At 39.2% G+C, this 20,251-nt stretch overlaps 1 protein-coding gene across 4 annotated transcripts in view; it reads left to right on the top strand.

Annotated features, from left to right (window-relative positions):
• The window catches only part of LOC132098815 (deleted in malignant brain tumors 1 protein-like), a 49,351-nt gene extending 34,726 nt beyond the window's left edge, over nt 1-14,625 (top strand). For 3 of the 4 annotated variants that reach the window (XM_059505032.1, XM_059505031.1, XM_059505033.1), the window contains one exon: nt 14,143-14,625. In XM_059505032.1, coding sequence (XP_059361015.1) covers nt 14,143-14,192 — 50 coding nt within the window. In that variant the 3' untranslated portion in view covers nt 14,193-14,625. Of the gene's footprint in view, nt 1-13,493; nt 13,775-13,948; nt 14,009-14,142 lie in introns of those variants that run through there. The other variant, XR_009422977.1, reaches the window with a different exon arrangement.
• Nucleotides 14,626-20,251: the final 5,626 nt, after the last annotated feature.

The raw sequence follows: 20,251 nt of genomic DNA, 5'->3' as shown, positions 1-20,251 counted from the left end.
GTTCTTTCCCGCACATACACACCTCCTTTTTTTAATTAAATATGGCTTATTACTTGAATGAAAAAATTAAAACTGTAAATTCACATTTATATAAAAGGGATATTTTGGAGACTGGATACATTTGTATATCACTCCTGACAACCTGTCAGCCCATCACAGCTCTAGTGTGTCGTGGCACAAACTCTGCAGTATCAACTTGCGGTGCCATTTGTGTTCAGCAAAAATTGTGTGTGTGTGTGTTTGTTTTGGGAGGGCACAACGGATTTGTAAATTTTGCTCATTTTATTTTGGTAACTGAAAGTCATATATTTTGGTATAAAATCTTTCCTCAATGTGTTATTAATTTTGTCATTTTGTTTAACAAATTAGTATATTTTTTATTAAAATCTAAAAATTGTATTTAAATCTTGTGCCTATTAAATGTACACTTAAAATTGACACTCTAAATAAATCTGATTTGTATGGTTTTATTTAATATGAACATTTAATTTAATATGAACAGATCATAATCATTCCAGACTTATTATTGGACCTCACTTGTGCTCTGGGAGATTGGAGATATATCATAATCAGACGTGGATGTCAGTGTGTGACGCTGCCTTTGACCAGCAGGATGCAGAGGTTGTGTGTAGAGAGCTGGACTGTGGGGCTCCTGTACAGGTGCTGGGAGCAGCTGCTTTTGGCAAAGGAGACGCTCAGATGTGGACACAAGAGATTCAGTGCAGAGGAAATGAGTCTCAGATTCACCTCTGTCCAACATCACCAACACATGAAAACAACTGTTCTCATGAAAATGATGTGGGAGTGATGTGTTCTGGTTGAGTATAAATATTTTGCAAATCTTTGTGTTTATATAAGCAATTCTTGCAATTCTTTTCTTCATAGTCATGCAGACATGTACAGTGAAACATACACAAGCCTACACTAGAAAAAATGTGGTTTGTTTTGTTCATTAGTTATAAAAAAGTCACTTGGCAGACCTGACTGATTAATTTGCAAGTTAATTATACAAGATTTCAAACATGAGCATAAATATCACAAAAGAAAGTCAGTTCTGCTATTTTATTTGCACTGCTTCAATGCAACCTACCGCCATTAAAAAGTGTAATGGTAAAGTAACAATTTTTGTTTTTTCGAAAAATTTAACATAATTGGTAACATAATTGGTTACTATTTTTGGTGAGTAATGCAGTATTGTAAGCATTATATTTTTTAAATTAACATGCTGTAGTTCAGCAATGTTTGTTTTATGCATAAATATTTTTACTTGCCTTTTGTTTTTATACTGTTTAAATAAACTCTCATGTTATGTCCAGGTTACACTGATCTCAGGCTGGTAAATGGTTCAGACTCTTGTTCTGGTCGAGTCGAACGTCAGTACTTCAGTAAATGGGGCACAGTGTGTGATGCATGCTGGGATATGAGAGCTGCCAGTGTTCTCTGTAGACAGCTGAATTGTGGGATTGCTGTGTCTGTTGTGGGATCAGACTGGTTTGGAGAGGGAAGTGAGGAAATCTGGGCTGATGTGTTTGATTGTGACGGGAATGAAACAAAACTCTCAGAATGTTCCATCTCTTCATGGAGTCGAGCTGAATGTTCTCATAGACGAGATTTTGGAGTCATCTGCTCTAGTGAGTGTTTTCTTTTATTTCTGATTTTATTTAAAAATATAATATTTATGTTAAGCATGTTCTCAAAATTTAAAAATTTTAGTAAAGTTTCACATTTTTCACTCAGATTCCTCTCTGGCTCTTCATGATGGTCTGGTGCGGTTGTCTGGAGAGAGACAGTGTGAGGGGGAGGTGGAAGTTTTCATCCATCAGGTCTGGAGGAGAGTTTTGCTGGACTCCTGGAGTCTCTCTGAATCCTCTGTGGTCTGCAGACAGCTGGGCTGTGGCTCTGTGCTGAACTTCCACAGCTCCTCTTCATCCAGTCCTGAACACAGTCATGAGTGTGTGACGGGCTTCCAGTGCTCTGGGAGTGAAGCTCATCTGGGGAACTGCAGATCTCCACAAACTCTCAACTGCAGCTCCACACAACAGCTGTCAATCACCTGCCTTGGTGAGAAGAACAACATCTGGACAGATTCTTCATTTGTTCATGATCAATAATGTGTTTTTCTGTCTCTGAATATCAGGTCGGGGGTCCATCAGGCTGGTGGGTTCTGGGGGAGACTGTGCAGGGAGGCTGGAGGTTTTTCACAGCGGCTCATGGGGGACAGTGTGTGATGACTCCTGGGATATTAAAGATGCTCATGTGGTGTGCAGACAGCTGCAGTGTGGAGTGGCCCTCAGTAACCAGCAGGTACCAGCCTGGTTTGGTCCTGGTTCTGGACACATATGGCTGGATGAGGTGGAGTGTGAGGGGAATGAGACGTCCCTGTGGAGCTGCTCTTCTCCAGGCTGGGGAAAACATGACTGTCAGCACAAGGAGGATGTAGGGGTCGTGTGCTCAGGTAAACAGTACACTAGAGGAAATATTTATCAAAGATATAGTTGTTTATCAGAAAATATACCATGTAATCATTAAAATCCATGGTGATCAGGATTTAAATGGATCTGAAGGGGTTTGTTTTGAGTTAATGACTGTCTGACTTTACAGTTCATGACTACTTACCAAATACTTCAACACAAAATATTGATTTGAGAGTAAATTACTTTTAAATATATACTGCCTTCCTAAGATAAAAAATAATTCATTACAGAATATAAAACAATCATATGTTTGCAGGGACATTACTATATTATTAATAAAGAATTTATCTGTATATTATAAACAAATAATGGAGCTATATAATATATTTTTTCTCATCTGTTTTTAGATGCAATCAGTACTTGCAGCATGCATCATGTTTTTGTACATATTTTAGCTTAATCACAAACTGAATTTTAATTGTTTAATGCACATCCTATTCTCTCTAGACTTTAAAGAGATCAGATTAACTGAGGGCTGTGAAGGGAATGTGGAGGTTTTCTACAATGGATCCTGGGGTAATGTGTGCTGGAACCAGATGGACGGAGATACAGTGAGTCTGATCTGTCAAGAGCTGAACTGTGGAAGATCTGGTGTTTTGTCTGCTTCTACAGCAAGAGTGAAATCAGCTCCTAACTGGGTGGATAAAGTTACATGTCGACCACATGATTCATATCTGTGGCAGTGTCCATCTTCACCGTGGGGACAGAATGACTGTGGTGAAGATGAAGTGGCCAAAATCACCTGCTCAGGTTGGATGATATTTAAATAATTGAATATGGTCTCAATAATAATCCTTCTGGGTGATTCTATAATTGAAGGTATATTTGGTGTCCATAGTCATTATTTTTTTGTTTCTGTACATTTATTTTTATGACTAATTGGGTAAGTAAACTTAAATAGAAACTAAATGTGGTTTTAGTAACAAATTTCGGGAGGAGCGTGACAGATACTTAGCCTAATCAACACCGGTGGACTACAATCAAGTAATCAATACCATAGTATAAATACCGCTGACTTACCTCTATCAGCATTCGGTTTGCTCTGTCCGTCATCTTATCACCAATCTTTCCTTCCAATGAAAAGATCTATACCGGGGATTTTTTCAGATCTGCCGCTTTTTGCCAGACCCATGATCACTCCTACCTCGCCGAACACGGCCGCTGAGCACCATTTAGCATTATCGCCAACAGCTGCTCTTCTCACCAAGCTACAGGTTGTGGCCAATAGACCGTGCAAAGCCCCGAGCTCACATCGCTCGATACCATGATCGTCCCGCTCAAGACCAGGCTCTCCTCGAGCACTGGATCGTGGCAGCAGCAGGCATTCAACCAGCCCGAGCCATGCCCCAGATCTCACCGCAGCAAGCCTCACTCGCTTTCCCGCAGCGGCTAAGCCTTTTCACCATGGCTTTTCCGGCCACAGTGCAGTTTGAGGCTGCCTCCACTAGCGGCACAGACCACGTATTGTAAAGTTATGACGTAATTCTGTCGGATGACGATGCCATTTTTAACCACGAAGCCAAGGCATTTTTTCCAGAGTCGTCATCCACACTAAAATGTCTGAAGACATTGCATTTGCCTTACTGTGCATGTTTAAATCCTGATACCGACATAAGTTGCATGCAATTATTCTGGCAGGACCAATTTATTTAGGGACATATTTCACCATTTACTGGTGTGATTACTCAGAATTTATCTAAAACACAACTACCCTCTTGTTTTACCGCAGGACAGCAAGTGTGAGTAAAAATTTATGGGTTTTTTTTTTAGGACTGTAATATGAAAAGCATGCAAAGTAAATATCTTTAGAAACCACTTAAAAGTGAAAAGCACATAACTGCAATTAACATTACTGCCAGTGTTGGGAAGGTTACTTTGGAAATGTAATAGGTTACAGATTACAAGTTACCCTGTTTAAAATGTAATAGTAGTGTAACTTTTTCAATTACTTTATTAAAGTAATGTAACTAATTACTTTTGAGTACTTTTTGATTACTTTTCTAAATTTGTGAAATTTAAAGAATAATAAATAAAAGCATATACATCAACTTAAATACATTTATCAAATAAGCATGTGACGTATTCTGTGTAATAAACTCCTGAAACATTGGTGTTTTTTTTAAACTGCTGTCTCTTTGTATATGATGATAGTTTTCTCAAAATAAGTAAAATGCACATGAAGTGACACAGAGCAGTTCTAGAAATTGTGTTTATGTGCTCGTTTACTCCTATATTGAGGCGGCAGGGGTTGAAAACACTGCGAGCTTCAGTAGGCCTATGTGTAGAAAATGAAACCATGTCTTTGCCATTAATTTACAGGAGGGCGGACTGGGAAAAAAATTCAGACTGGAAAATTCAAACTCATACAAACAAATTCATGGACAATACTATTTTTTTGTATGGACCTGACATAAAAAAGGTTTAAATCTTTAATTTGGGGACATGCAAAATAATTAAAAGTTCTCTCCTGAACTGTACCTTCACTTCCATTTTTCTCTTCAGTCTCTTTATTTTGCCCTGTTATCCATCTCTCTCGTGACTTTAATACTCAAGATTGAACAAAACTATAGGCTACTTTACAATACAATACTCTACAATACTACAATATCTTTATAGAAAAATCCTAATACTGTACACGAGTCATGTTTTTCCCTTACAGAAAATTACCATGCTTTTATTAGCCTATATAAAAGTAAAATAACCTTGTTTTGTTTTGTTTTTTTGCAAATAGATTTGGATTAAAATAATTTTACATTTTTGGTGATCACAGTTAAACAATAGTAACCATTTTATCTGGATTTATAGTTAAATATTAAAATGTTAATTTTCGTAAGGGTTGTGTTGTTGTCTGTCAAGCTCCCCCTAAACCTATAAAAAAAATCGGATTTTTTTTTCAGATAAATTCCTACTCCTTTTGAGTGATGACTGATGAGCAACGTGCTGCTGCTTGATTAAATAAATAAAAAAACAAAGACAAAAAAGCATCTTTACAGATGAAACTGACCTAAAACCCTGAACAGGCTTCTCTGCTCCAGCTGTGCGCTTCCATAGTCTCTCTCTCTCCCTCTCTCTCTCTCTCCCTCTCTCTGCAGGACTACGACCCTCCAGGAACTGAGTTTGACACCCCTGGGATAGGTCTACTAATCTCAAACTAGTTGTTTTTAATTAAAAGAATCAGTTATTTAGAATAATAATACATTTGGGCTGTTGCCAAGGAAAATTAGTATCAACAAACTCATCTGTTAATGCAGAGGAAATGCAGAAGATTCATTGGAAGTGGCATTTAGATGTATTACACTGTTTAGGGCAGGACAAGAATGCATTTAACCTGCAGTTACAAATACATGAATAATGTTTTGATATACAAGACATAAAATGTTGAATACTCATTTGAAATGATAAGAAATTAATTATTTAAAAAAATCAAAAGATAGCCTACTTTAAATGTGAAATTAAAATGGCCAGTATGTGTCAGCAAGTCACTGTTAATAAGTGAGTCATTGTGATTGAACCGAATCATTTAAACGTTTGATTCATTCAGAAACGAAACACTGTCACGTTGCTCAGAGACGCAAAACTGTGCTTTGGTGGCTGTGTTTGGAATTATTTTCTGTTGTAGAAATAGAGCTAAAAAAAAGGCAATATGGTGTCTAAAACGCAAGTCTCTTAATTAACTTGTTTACTGAACTGTTATATATATGTATGTATATATTCATGATGATTTTTGGAGGCAAAGATGGCATTCTTTGTGTGATTTTGATTTAATATATGAAATTATATAAATATGTGAATTTTCTGCCCGTATATCTTAAATTTTTTGATCGTTCTAAATGCATTTTAGGAGACTGAATCACACAGTGAAAGAACGCACTATAAATGCGCGCGCACATCATTAAAACAAAAATAGCACACTCCTCACCATGGTCTTTTTAGCTAATTTGTGCAAAACCTCTTGCTAAAATGTCAAAGCTTCATTTTAACCACCAATGCAACGATGCAATTATTTAGCTTACCTCTACATTCTTGCGAAGGGTTGATGTCTTGTCGAGATTTTATAAGCTGCTAGTTTGCTCTTCCTAGGCAAGTACAGCTTACACTGCATAATAGAGCATACATATGGCCAGGGGTTCACTTCATTTCCTTCGGGTTCAACTTCAGAATATGACGGGGTTTCGTTTTCAGCGGTGTCTGCACCACTAACGCCTGTTTTGTCCGTCTGCATCTTTCTTGTGATTTTGGCACCAGTTTGCCCTCCTGCCCATTATTTACAGCCTTAGTTTCCAGGGAGCGAGTTTTTTTTTTTTTTTACTCAGTAATTAATGTGTTTTAAAATGTAGCGAAGTACAATACTTCAATCAAAATATACTTAAGTAAAAGTAAAATTACAAATTTAAAAAATTACTTTAAAAAGTATTAGTACACAAAAAGCTACTCAATTACAGTAACGCGAGTAAATGTAATTCGTTACTTTCCACCTCTGATAATCAAGTCTATTGGTCCAGTGTTTTACCCGACTAAACATGCTTCATCGTTTTCAAAAGCCTCTTCCAAAGTCCATACTACAATGTGAAAACAGCATTCCAAATTTATCCGCTCTGGAGGCTGTTTAAAAAGGCCAGAAGGCCAAAACGATAGGAAAAGATGCTTTTCCAACAGGAACATGCGAATGTGGACAAGGCTTGAGGAATTGTCAAATCAGGCAACCAATTGCTAAGCTGGCAACACAGTAGGCTACCCAGGCATTTTTTTTAGCTTGCCCCACCAAATGTTACTAACCCTTTTATTTTTCTCGCAGCCAAAAACTACAGCAGCCGAAGCAAGCTTCCCGGCTCAAGCAGCTATCTCTCCTCCTCCTCTCATGCTCCCCTTTACTTCTCTATGTTCCACCACACCCTAACCATCCTTCCAAACACCCCCCATTTAATTCAAATGTACACTTTAATCATATTGTAACAATGTTCTTTTGTGGGAAGAAGGAGACGGGAACCGGCAGACAATCAAAATGACTTTAATAATCAAATAAACACAAACAAAATCAAAACACATAATAAATCCAGGCTTGGTCCTCTCTCGTCCTTCACTTTCGTTGCTGCTGTTTTATATCCTTCCATCTCCTCCGTGGGACTCGAGACCGGTGGGTCGAGCAGGTGTCGCTCATTTCCAAATCACTCCACCGGCCTTGCTCCGTTCCCACGGCTCTTGGCCCCGCCCCACTCGTCACACATATTATACCTCTTTAATATTGGACAATTCTTCACGACAGGCATGCTACAGCAATCATAAGTCCTTGAACGTGACCTCAAATGTTGCAATTTTTTCATTACGTTTCAGCTATTCACTGAAATAATCTGTTCAGATTTCCACTATAGATAGCGAAAAAAGGGGGATTCATGATCAGCATTTTTGAAGCCCCTCCTTCTCGGTTTCTCATTAGCCCACTGGAGTGGTTAATTTGAAAATTTCGGGATAAGAAACTCTTAATCAGTCTGTCAGCTCCAAATAATTTGCCGTTTCAAAGTATCACCTTGATGGCTCTGAATTCTCTCTCCCAATCGTAGAACAATGATCAGGCAATCAATATGGAGAGAGGAGAAAACATTTTTTACTCTTGGCTGGCAAAAGTTGACATCACGCAGCTTTTAAGATATGCCCATGCATCCAGATTCATGGCACTTATTTGAGGTACACTGACAGGACAGGAAATTCTATTTCGTCGTACGCTTAACTTCAAATGCAAGCCGATCAAAGATTTTCTGATGTTATCGGAAGCATCTCATTGGATTTGCTAAACAACTACGCAAGTAATCCTCATAGCACCCCCTTTAGACATCTCAAATTGCTCTGAGTATCGAAGTCCCTGTCAGGTGCTGCAAAGTGCTCCCAGCGGAGTAAATATTTCTCCAACTACCGGCAAGGCTCACCAATCCGATACAGTGAGTATTGAATTCCCGTCAGATGCCGCGAGAGCCTCCCGGTTGAACAAACCTTGCCTTTTCTGACAAACTACCGGCAGAGTTACCCGTCTGATGCTGTGAGCATTTAAACCCGGTCAGATGCTGCAAGAGTTTTCCCTGTCGAGTGAATGTTTCCCTTCAACTAACTGCATCACTTACTCGTCCATGCACAAATATTGAACTTTCGTCAAAGGTTGCAAGAGCCCTCCCGGTCAAGCATTCTTGGCCTTTCCGTCCGACTACGGGTGTACCCATTCAGTGCCGCAAGCATTGAGCTGCCACCAGATGCCGGTTAGAGCCTCCCAGCTAGAAAACCTTACCTTTTCTATTTTACGGCCAGCATTGTCTTACTCGTTCGATGCCGCATGCTCCCATTGTACGTCGGCGAGAGCCTCCCAGCTAAACAACCTTACTTCCCTTTTACGGTCGTCAAGACTTACCCATCTGGTGCCGCAAGTATTGAGCTCCCACCAGATGCCGGGGAGAGCCTCCCGGCCAGACATCTTTACCTTTCTACTCTATAGCCAGTGAGGCTCACTCGTTCAATGCGTGTGCTCCCATCGGAAGTCGGCGAGAGCCTCCAGGCTAGATAACCTTACGCTTTCCTTCCTACAGCCATCGAGACTTACCCATTCGATGCGTGTGTTCCCTTCGAATGCTGGCGAGAGACAAACTTACCTTTCCCATCCTTCGGACAGCGACGCTTACCCATTCGATGTGTGTGCTCCCATTGGATGTCGGCGAGAGCCTCCTGGCCAGACAACCTTTCCTTTCCTTTTTACACCCGCCAAGCTGACCTTTCCATTTTATGAATATCCAGCGCCCGCGAGAGGCTGGTGAAAACCTCCTTTACCATTCTACGGTCGTCAAGGCTTACCCGTCCGATGCCGTGAGTACAAGCTCCCATCGGACGTCGGCGAGAGCCTCATGGCCAAACTACGGCCTGCGACACTGACCCACCCAATACAGCAAACATGAAGTTCCTGTTGGATGCTGGTGAAAGCCTCCTGGCCACACAACTTTACCTTTGTGTACCATGAACCTGCAGCTGGTAAGGCCTACCCTTCCAATGCTTAAGTCGCTCCCACTGGAGTACGTAGGCTCTTCCGGCCTGCCAATGAAGTGACTTCTCAGAAAAATAAAATCATCCCCCGCCAGTACTCAATGCTATTCTGGAGGGCTTTTTTAATCTGGCGGCTGTTCTCTTGTTCATTTGCTTTTTGGGAGGTACTCTAGGTTCGGGCCATTCCCGAGCTCGGAGCCCTTCGCCAGACAGCACGCCAAATACGCATACCATACCTCAGCTAATTATATGTAAGCGTGAACTCGTGAAATTTGGTTTTAGTAAAAAGGTTCGGGAGCAGCGCATCAGATACTTAGCCTAATCAACACCGGTGGACCACAATCAAGTAATCAATACCATAGTATAAATACCGCTGATTTACCTCTATCCATTGCCAGTTTATCAGCATCCCTCCTCCACCCCATCTCCTCACTTCAAGGTCACTTTACAACTAGACGGGGAAGGGGGGGTACTCTAGGTTTGGGCCATTCCCAAGCTCGGAGCCCTTCCCCGGACAGCACGCCAAATACGCATACCATACCTCAGCTAATTATATGCAAGCGTGAACTCGTGAAAGTCAGCTGATGGGAAGAGTGAAATGATTTGTTAGGGTAAAATGTTTAGCAGTTTTACACTGACAATTGGTTCTCTCTGAGAGATGTCAGATGTCTCATCATAATATTCTGTTCACTTTTCTTTTTTTATCATGTTATAATCTCAGAGGAGGAAACTCGTGAGTCTCCTCAGAGTCGTCTGACATGTTTTACCTCACCATCTCCTTACCAGAGACAGTGTGCAAGTAAGTTTATTTACAACAAATCTGTTGAATGTTTGTTAATGTAAGCCTATATTTTCATAGCAAATTACTGTTAAATTATTTATATATGCATTTTCAAAATAGAAATTATTTACCTCAGAAAATAATCAAAGTTTTAAAAGCATCTACATTCATTATTAGTGTGTGTTTTGTTGTGAATGTTGTGCTGAAGCTGGTCAGTGCTGATGTGTGTGTGTTTTTTAGGTCATGTTCCTCTCAGACTGAGTGGAAGGGATGGCCGGTGCTCTGGGAGGCTGGAGGTGTATCATAACGCTGTGTGGGGCTCAGTCTGTGATGATCAGTGGGATATCAGCGATGCTCAGGTGGTCTGCAGGCAGCTGGGTTGTGGAGCAGCACTGAGGGCTGATGGGAATTCAGTCTTTGGTGCTGTTGAAGGTGTTGTGTGGATGAACGAAGTCAAGTGCAGAGGGAATGAGATTCACCTGTGGGACTGTCCTCTCTCCCTGAATAACCACACTGACTGCTCACGCAATAAGCTTGTTAGACTCACCTGTGCAGGTCACAACAAACACTAAAAAATAATATTCATTTGATAATTTTAGAGGGAATATTTGTGTATTTGTATGGTTTTTAATGTGTTTGTGTATTTTGACAGATTTGTCAGTGTCCACTACTCCTGGCACAACATCATCAGCTTCTCCTATAGTTTCTCCTCATGTGGGCTCAACATCAATCGCTCCTCCACTAACTCCTCCACCAGCGTCTCCCCCAGTGCTTGTGATTGTTCTCGGAGTTGTGCTCTTACTACTCTTAGTGCCAATGCTTATACTGATTCAGCAGAACAGAGTGATGAGGAGAGGTAGGAGAGATCCAGGGACTGCCATACTGTGTCTTATTCAGTGTTCAGTCATGTGTTGTGAACTGACAGCAGGTTTGTCTGTCTACACTCACAGCTCTCTCTAAGAGAAGACACGGGACAATGTCTGAGGCAGTTTATGAGGAGATTCAGCACAGACACAATCACTTCACTCAGAGGGGTGAGACAAGAGCCATCAATCTAATTTAATATTATGCAAAATATTATATATATATATATATATATATATATATATATTTATTTATTTAAGGTGTAAGCATTGTTTTATATTATTTAGTTTAGTTATAAATTAATCACGTAATGCTAAACTATGTGTAATGTAGGGATATGTCGGTATCAAATTTTCCTGTTGCGATTAATTGATAATGCTTTTATCACAGTATATGGTATTATCACGGTATTTAAAAAAAGTGGTCATTATACAGTGTAACAGGTTAAATAACTTTTTTCTTATAACAAAAATAATTGAACATTTAAATACAATAAAGCAATACAGAAAAATATTTAAAGCTGTTTGGGGGTCTTTGGTGGGTGATGGGTTGGGGGTAACCTGTAGGGCTTTAAAGCAAATGCAAAATTGTGTACTTTTGTGAATAAGTGCAGTGTCCCATGAGAGGGACACTGGGGATGTTAAAGTATGCAGGGCCGCTGCTGGCCAAATGGGTGCCTTGAGCAGAATTGTATTATTGTGCCCCCTACCCAAATTATGGAAGTAAAAAAAAAAACCCTACTATAGGGGTCAAAATAGAACTTTAATAAAATAGTAAAATAACTAAACTATAATTAATTTGTATTATTTACAAATTACAATTGTATTCAGAAATTAGATAAAAGAAAAGTTTACTTCAGTAAAACCAAGGATTAGTCTTTATAAGGGTTGTAATGTCCACATGTTTTTGTTTAAGAAATTATAGAGGCTAGCATTTCTATCACAAAAAGGTGGCCAAAAATGAAAGATGTCTGTATTTATTACCACAAAAATATTATCTGAATACTTCATAAATTATTCATAAGTGATTTGAAGTATCAAAGTCATGGCTAATTTGTAGTTACCATTGCTACAATAACCATGTTTTTTTTTTTCTGAGTAAAATTATGGTTAATTTTCGTAAGGGAACATGGAAACTCGAAAAGGATATTAAGGCAGATGCGGCAGTGATATTATCACCAACATTAAAACACATTATTAACTTAATGTTATCAAAATCCAAAACAACTTAACAGGATTATAAAAGTACCTAAAAGTGACGTACAGGCCTCATCTCAGGCTTTTTTTCTTTTCATTTTCTTGGCGCCAGACTACTGTTGTCTTTTCCCGGGTATGGAGCATGCGCGCAGCTGCGTCACGCTAATGGCGCGTCACGTGTTCTTCGCCTGTCTACTGCCTTCTCCATGAAACGCATTTTTTATAATTACGTATATACGTTCAGGGTGCAATTTGTGAAAAAACAGAGGTTTTGAAACATTTTAATTCATAAAAATAAATAATGAGAACATGTACTAGATGACATCATGTGCTAATTAGCATATTTATGACGTAAGTGCGTCGTATTGTATTGCCTCCCTATGCTCACATACTGCAATTTAATTTAGCCATTTAATTTAATTCTAAATATTTTAATGTTTCTGTTGTCAGACAACGGAATGAATATTATAATGACTGAAACGCGGTCCAATTAAGACTACATAACCAGCTCTCAAACATTAATCTGCACTAATGAAATCAAATTCACATACGATAAAGTCAGTGGTTGTGCTGTGACTGATGTCGGCTATAGGCTACTTGCTTAGAAGCAACAGAATATCTTTTTTTTTTTTTACCTGAAAGTGGTGCTCCCCTCTGCGCTCTCTGAAAACAGCAGATGCAGAGAGAGAGGCTTGCGCGGGGAAAGAGAGACCTCGCGCTCATGCGGCAGCACCAGAGAGTCTCAGAGACTAAAAAATGATTGTCCAAAAAGTCGCTAGATTTGTCGCTAGTCCGGCACATGTCTAGTGTAATGTAAACCAGTGAGAGACCACAAACGGTCATTACCTGTACTGCTTTAAAATAAAGTTAGTTAAAAAATCAAATAAATTTTTATTCAAATTATAATTCTATTAGTATTTTTCTGCTGTGACAGAAATATTTATGATGTAGCCATGTGCACTTAGACCATATCATTCTAGCCTTGAATCCTCAGAAGGACTGGACTAGGAAGGATGTATCCTCACTAGGATGTGTATTCCATCTGAGAAGCACTTAGTGAGTCTGAAGACCTTGATTACTTTGGTTCAGGTGAGGTGTGTTTAATTAGGGTTGGAGCTAAACTCTGCAGGACAGTGGCCCTTCAGGAACAGGTTAGGACATCTCTGATATAAAATATTTTTCTCTCTCTCTCTATAATATATAATTTGTATGGGTGTAATGTTTCATGTTTAATTTGTAGAAGACCGATATGAGAGCTGTGACGATGTCACAACGAGTGAACAGAGCCTTTTTTTATGTTTAACATAATACCTTTAAAATGATGCTCAGTACTGATATGATAAGACATTTGTTCTTTTTCTATCTTCATGTATGTGTAGTGGACACACTAGATCACTATGATGATATCATCATCATTGGACAAAATTTTCAAGGTGCAACAAGTGAGTCACACAGAACTGCAATTTATTATCACTTATACATGTTTCTATGATATATTGAACATGGCTTTATCAGGTTTAATCTAATAGTCTCAGACAGTCATGAGGAGAATGAGATGAATTACACAAGCTGTGTTAAACATTATAATGTGAGGTTTTATTTCACATGTGTATCAGAGGGAGATCCGGAGTATGATGATGTGAAGAACAGCAATGAAGATGAGAGAAACCTGTTAGGTATGTTTTTTTTGTCATCTTTCAACATAATCTACATTTAGTCATTGTCGCTCATTTAAACCCTATTTAAACTAAATCACCATTATAAAAAAAAAAAAAAAAAACCTGAATTTGCTTGTTTTTTTTTTAAACAGACTATGATGATGTGGGGGAGGAGTCACACAAAGAAGGAGGGGCTATATGACTCAATGGCCACACCTTCTGCCTCTGTTCATGAAATCATATTACAGTTACTGGAGATGCTGGGAGCTTCTCATATTGCTACTAATGCATCAATGCCTTATGTTTTTATGTTATTTTAAATATTTTTGTATGAAAAGTAAGATGCTTTGCAAAATTCAGTATCAACAAATTTAAATATTTTTATTTTTATTTTATTTTATTTTATTTGCCTTTATTTAACCAGGAGATAACCTCACTGAGAATAAGAATCTCTTTTACAGGAGTGTCCTGGCCAAGATAGGCGGCCCAGTTATATAAAAACATATATGACAAACAACAATACGTCACAACAGTAAGATATCAATAAAATATAACACTTTAGCATTTGCTATTTTATTACTATTTTGATATCAATGCTTTTCACCTAATAAACAAAATATATAATTTCAACATCATGGGCCCCATCTTGGGCTTTTTTTCTTTTCCTTATCCCGGCGCTGGACTAGTGTTGTCTTTTCCAGAGCAAAGTTGTCCATTAGTTATGATCATTTGCAGTCAGCCGACAGCGGCAAACATGAGGTGAGAGCGAGCATGCAACTATAATTGGCTACTACTGTTGTCACGTGACAGGCAGCGCGCTTAACTGGATGTCGCAGCAAGATAAATGCTAATTTTCAAGCATTTAGGCGATGGTTTAAGCTAGATTTCCCCATGGTTTGTGTTGGATATCGGACATAGGAATCGGATCATATTTTTTTCTCCCCTCAGATCTCCGATCTAGCGTTCTGGGCCAGTATCTGCACGATACCGATGTCGTGGATCAGATCGGGACATCCCTAGTATTAGTTCTGTACTGTCATCTTGAATTAACTTAACCCTTTCATGCATGAATTATGATAACCTCAGTCAGGATTTTTTTCCTATGTGTTTTTATTGCTCTTAGGGCATGAAAAACAAGAATTTATTTTTATTTTTATTTTTTTACAAATTTTTCAAAGAAATCTTCAGATGTCCACTTGAGTGGACAGCATGCGGTTGGTTTAAACTGAAGATATACTGTATTAAATATAAGACAATAATCAAACAGATAAAGTATGTAAATTTAACAAACTAATCAATGCAATTATATCAAATAATGTGAAAACTATAAAATATATGCAAAAAATATAAATGCAAAATATTGCAATGGCTTCATACAACTTCATACAAGTTGCACTTCGCGTATCTATGATATCAGAACATGAGGATTTGATTCCATCAGAATTTTCTACAGCCTGTCAAGGTACAACTGTGGAAACCACTCAGATGCTCCCTCCAGTGCACCAGAGTATGGAGATTTACCCTTATTAGCTGATAATTATGATTATGTTCAAGATGGACATGCACATTTCTATCATAGCCCTCCTCTGAGAAAACCTAGCGATACGTTTTTTCAATCTCATCTGAAATGATCAGTGTTGGGGGTAACGCATTACAAGTAACATGCATAACCCATTCAGATTAATTTTTTGATGTTACAAGTAAAGTAATGTGTTACAAGTAACATGCATTACCTAATCAGATTACTTTTTGATCTAACAAGTAATTAACTACAAGTAATGTGCATTACCTAATCAGATTACTTTTTTAATGTAACGAGTAAAGAAACGCATTACAAGTAACATGCGTTACGTAATCAGATTACTTTTTGATGCTATGAGTAAAGAAACACATTACAATAACGCACATTACATAATCAGATTACTTTTTGATGTTATGAGAAAGGAAACGCATTACAAGTAACATGCATTATGTAATCAGATTACTTTTTGATGTTATGAGTAAAGAAACGCATTAAAAGTAACATGCATTACGTAATCAGATAAAAAAACGCATTGCAATAACATGCATTATAAAATCAGATTACTTTTTGATCTTACAAGTAAAGTAATGCATTACAAGTGTCATACATTATGTAATCACATGACTTTTTTCGATGTCAATGAAAATTACATTCTAATAATACAAATACATTTATTTACAGTATAAAAAGTCAATGTATATTAAGTTTTTAAGTTTTAAATTTCAAAAACAATATTCACATTATAATTATGAATTGTAGCTGAAATATAGCCATTGCATGCATGACGTCCACTACAGTGGACATGTGATTAATCAGAGTTTTCTCTCAATCTAAAATCAAAACTTGGAAAATTTTACTGTGATATGACTCATTAGATATTGCTTTATGCTGCAATATTTTTTTTTACCTACAAGAGTCTCCTAGGATAGAAGGAATGGGTGGATATTCTGGAGCAACTTGGCATGTCTGACTGACCCTTGGCCATCTTGGTTTGGAGGGGGAAAAAATCGAAACACAAAGGCTTGCCACTTGGTTGCAATTTATAGGATGATGCACCAAGGTCCAATGAAGAGATGATGTGCAACTTTGCCATAAAAACCCGTGCAAATTCAAGAAAATGCTTTTTTAATAGCTGTCCACTGTAGTGACCACTATGCGTGAAAGGGTTAAGAAGAGTATAATTTAATATTTTGTATACAAGCAGTGTTGGGGGTTACGGATTACAGTAACGATATTACTTTTTTGGGTTAACGAAGTAAAGTAAGGCATTACACTAATAATATTGGTAACTACACTACTTTACTAGACTATAGGAACGCGCTTTCCTGCGTTACACATGCCGTGTTTGCCTGTGTGTAAAGTTCTGGGCTGGGTTTCCCGATAACGATTGATCTTAGCGCTTAGAGGCGCCAAAGTGTACGTGATTACGTCATCGCATTTTGACAACATTGATTCGTCAGAAGAAACCAATGCTTTCGTTCCTCTGAGCCAAACAGAAATGATTGGTGATGCTTAGTCCCACCCCCGTGCCCAGATTGGTTCAAACTCTCCCATATTAAACCAATAAGTAGTCTTTTGAACTACTACTTAACATAACCTACTGCTTTGGAAAATGAATGAAAACAAAGTGAAAGTAAAGTCTGTCGTGAGTGCATGAATACAAACACACAATAACACATTTGCATGAGAAAACTCTCCGATAAAAGCACAAAAAAACACTCGACAGAGTACTTTGACATAAAACAAATAAAACAAAAACAAGGATGAAACAGTGGTACATATCAGATAAAGCACTGGAATTTATGTCTAGGGTCGTTAGGCAATGTCCCGGTAAAATCGATTCTGACACAGATTACAGCCAACTGATCGATCATTTATATTATGCATACTATGTAAATCATTATATAATTATACAGTTCATAAAGATAATTGCACTATTTTTTTTCTGTTGGACTCTGAATATTTCTCACTCATTTTGTATGTAGTTTGTGAATCATTTGCACTGTTTTTGCACTGTATTGTTGAAGATAATTTGTGCAATTGTTTTTACTATATGCTGCATAGTTTGTGTTTGTTGTTCATACTCAGATTGAAAATATATTTCTCAGAAGAAGAAAAAAGAAATGCAATTTATATTTAAAAGAAAATCTAAATGAATGTTTTATGCCTTCATTTGATAACCAGAAAAATGTAAATACACAACAGAATTTCTGAGGGGAAAAAAACATTTCATAAGGCTATTTTAAGAAAATTTAATAAATGAAGTTGTTTTTATGCATTTAAATAATTACACATGCAAAAAAATAAAACATATGGTGAAGAAAAAATAAAACATTTCATAGGGCCCTAAACATGTAATTTTTGTTAAACTTTTAATAAATTGCTGTGAAAATGTATAAGTGTTATGAATTAAATTAATTAGACATGCTTTTTGATGAATACAATAAAATGTAAAAAGAAGTTGAGAAAATTTTAAATGGATTTTATAGGGCCCTAAAAAAGTAAAGTAATAAGTAGTGAAGTTACATTTCAAATGCAGTAACTAGTAAAGTAATCTCATTACAATGTACAGAAGTAACTAGTAACTAGTAACTAATTACATTTTTTGAGTAACTACCCCAACACTGTATACAAGAAATATTACTGGAAAAGAAAAATATGCAAATGTGTGCACATCCTTGAGGTCAAAAAAAACAAAAGAAACTCACCCATACTGCACAGTTTATTGTGTAATTGCAGTCTGATTTTGTCTTTAGTCTTGATTTTAAGGAGCACTCTGAAGTGGAGGGACACACTGCATTTCAGGATGAACACGTCCAGATTCTCACCAAGGCCATGAGCGATCTTGGCCTAGAGTGGGAATCTCCCAACGAATCAGCTAAGAGCAAGCTGGATTCTTGGTTCCTTTACTCGGGCTGCAGAGCTGCTGCTCAGAGGAAGTGAGCCCCATTCCTCCCAGACCTGCACCATGAGGTCGCTAAGGTGTGGGCTGCGCCCCTATCAGCTCGTGCTCACTCTGGTGTGTCGGAGATCTTCACTAAAGTCAACAGAGCAGAAGCCTGTGGATACACGTTTATGCCGCCTGTCGAGGATTACATCACTGTGCACCTCTTCCCCTCCTCTGCCTCCCTGAAGACAGGTGCTATGCTGTCGTCAAGGCCCTGCTGTCTGACTGCACACGTTGTATACAAAGCGTATGCTGCCTCAGGAGAAGCGATCTCAGCTCTGCACACGATGGCAGTACTCCAAGTTTTTCTGGCACAGCTTCTGAAATCCCTGGACGAGGGTGGGGAGGATTCAGAGGTGTTTAAAGATCTACGCACAGCAACGGATTTCGTGCTCAAAGCCACAAAGAAGACCAGACAGAGCATGGGCTACATAGTTGTGGTCCACCGGCACCTGTGGCTGACACTCACCGAGCTGAAGGATGCGGACAGGAGGGCGCTGCTCAACGGTCCTGTATCTCCATCTGGCCTATTTGGAGATGCAGTGGAGGTTATCGTGGAACGTTTCTCAAAGGCATGTCTAATCTCTAAGGCGATGAGTCAATTCTTGCCGCACCGGGTTGCAGCACAGCCTCCTGTGCGGCCTCCTGTGTCGCCCACCCTCTGTTTTCACTTCATCAGCACCAGACCAGGAGCCGTCTGTTCGCACCAAAACTCCGTGGCAGAGGGTATCAATGAAAAGGCATGACGGCTCCAAGAAAGGCGGAAACCATCCCGGGGGAGCCCCTCCGTCAGAACAAAAGGCTCGTTCCTGATGAGAGGGTGCAGAGGAGGACAGCACTGAGCGGTGGGCCCGCCGCAGTCATCTGAAATGTTCTTACGAAGTCTCCTTGGCACTTGCAGGTGACTACGAGAATGTCGTTTGCTGTCGGCCAATGTCTGTTTTGTGTATGTTTAAAATGCAATAAAGTCTTTGACACCCTCACAAAAAGAGCATTTTTCTCCTCCTCCAGTGATAACAGATTTACATGAAGCCGTGAAACTGTCAATAGAATCAGGCTCGCAGCTTCTCTGTGTATCTGGCAATGCCCACGCCCCAGTGTCGGGTGCCGGGCCCCCTCAGCCGTGGCTTGCTCTCGACACCTATAAAGTTTTCTCACGCAAGTCTGAGGGCATTATGTCTTGATTTGCATGGACAACATGTCAGTGGTATCATACATAAACCACCAGGGCGGAGTACACTCAAAAGCCCTTTACAGACAGGCAGCACGCCTTTTGCTGTGGATGCCTGAACAGCGGCATGAATATGCTTTCGAGGAACGTGATTCCTCACGGAGAATGGAGACTGAACCCTGGGACAGTGATGCTGATCTGGGAATGGTTCGGGAAAGCGGAGGTAGACCTGTTAGCGACAGTAGAGAACACGCATTGCCCTTTGTTCTTCTCTCTGTCACGATCTACCCTGGGCGGGGATGCACTCACAATGCCGTGGCTGATGCATTCCACCGCATTCCATATGCATTCCACCGGCTGAAGATTTTGTCACAAGTGCTGCACAAAATCAGATAGGAGAAGACATCAGTGTTATTAGTCGCTCCGTACTGGCCGAACAGGCCTTGGTCTCCCGATCTTCTGGAAATTCTAACAGCTCCCCCATGGCCGATCCCGATCTCCTGTCTCAGGCGGACAGCTCAATATGGCACCCCAACCTAGAATGGTGGAGACTTCAGGTGTGGATGGTATGCGGGAACCGGTAAACACGGGTTCATTGTCTCGACTCGTGATGGACATGAT

This window comes from Carassius carassius, chromosome 22, assembly GCF_963082965.1.
Source record: "Carassius carassius chromosome 22, fCarCar2.1, whole genome shotgun sequence".
NCBI lineage: Eukaryota > Metazoa > Chordata > Actinopteri > Cypriniformes > Cyprinidae > Carassius > Carassius carassius.
The sequence above is the reverse complement of the archived record's forward strand: the minus strand, read 5'-3'. Positions and strand labels throughout refer to the sequence as shown.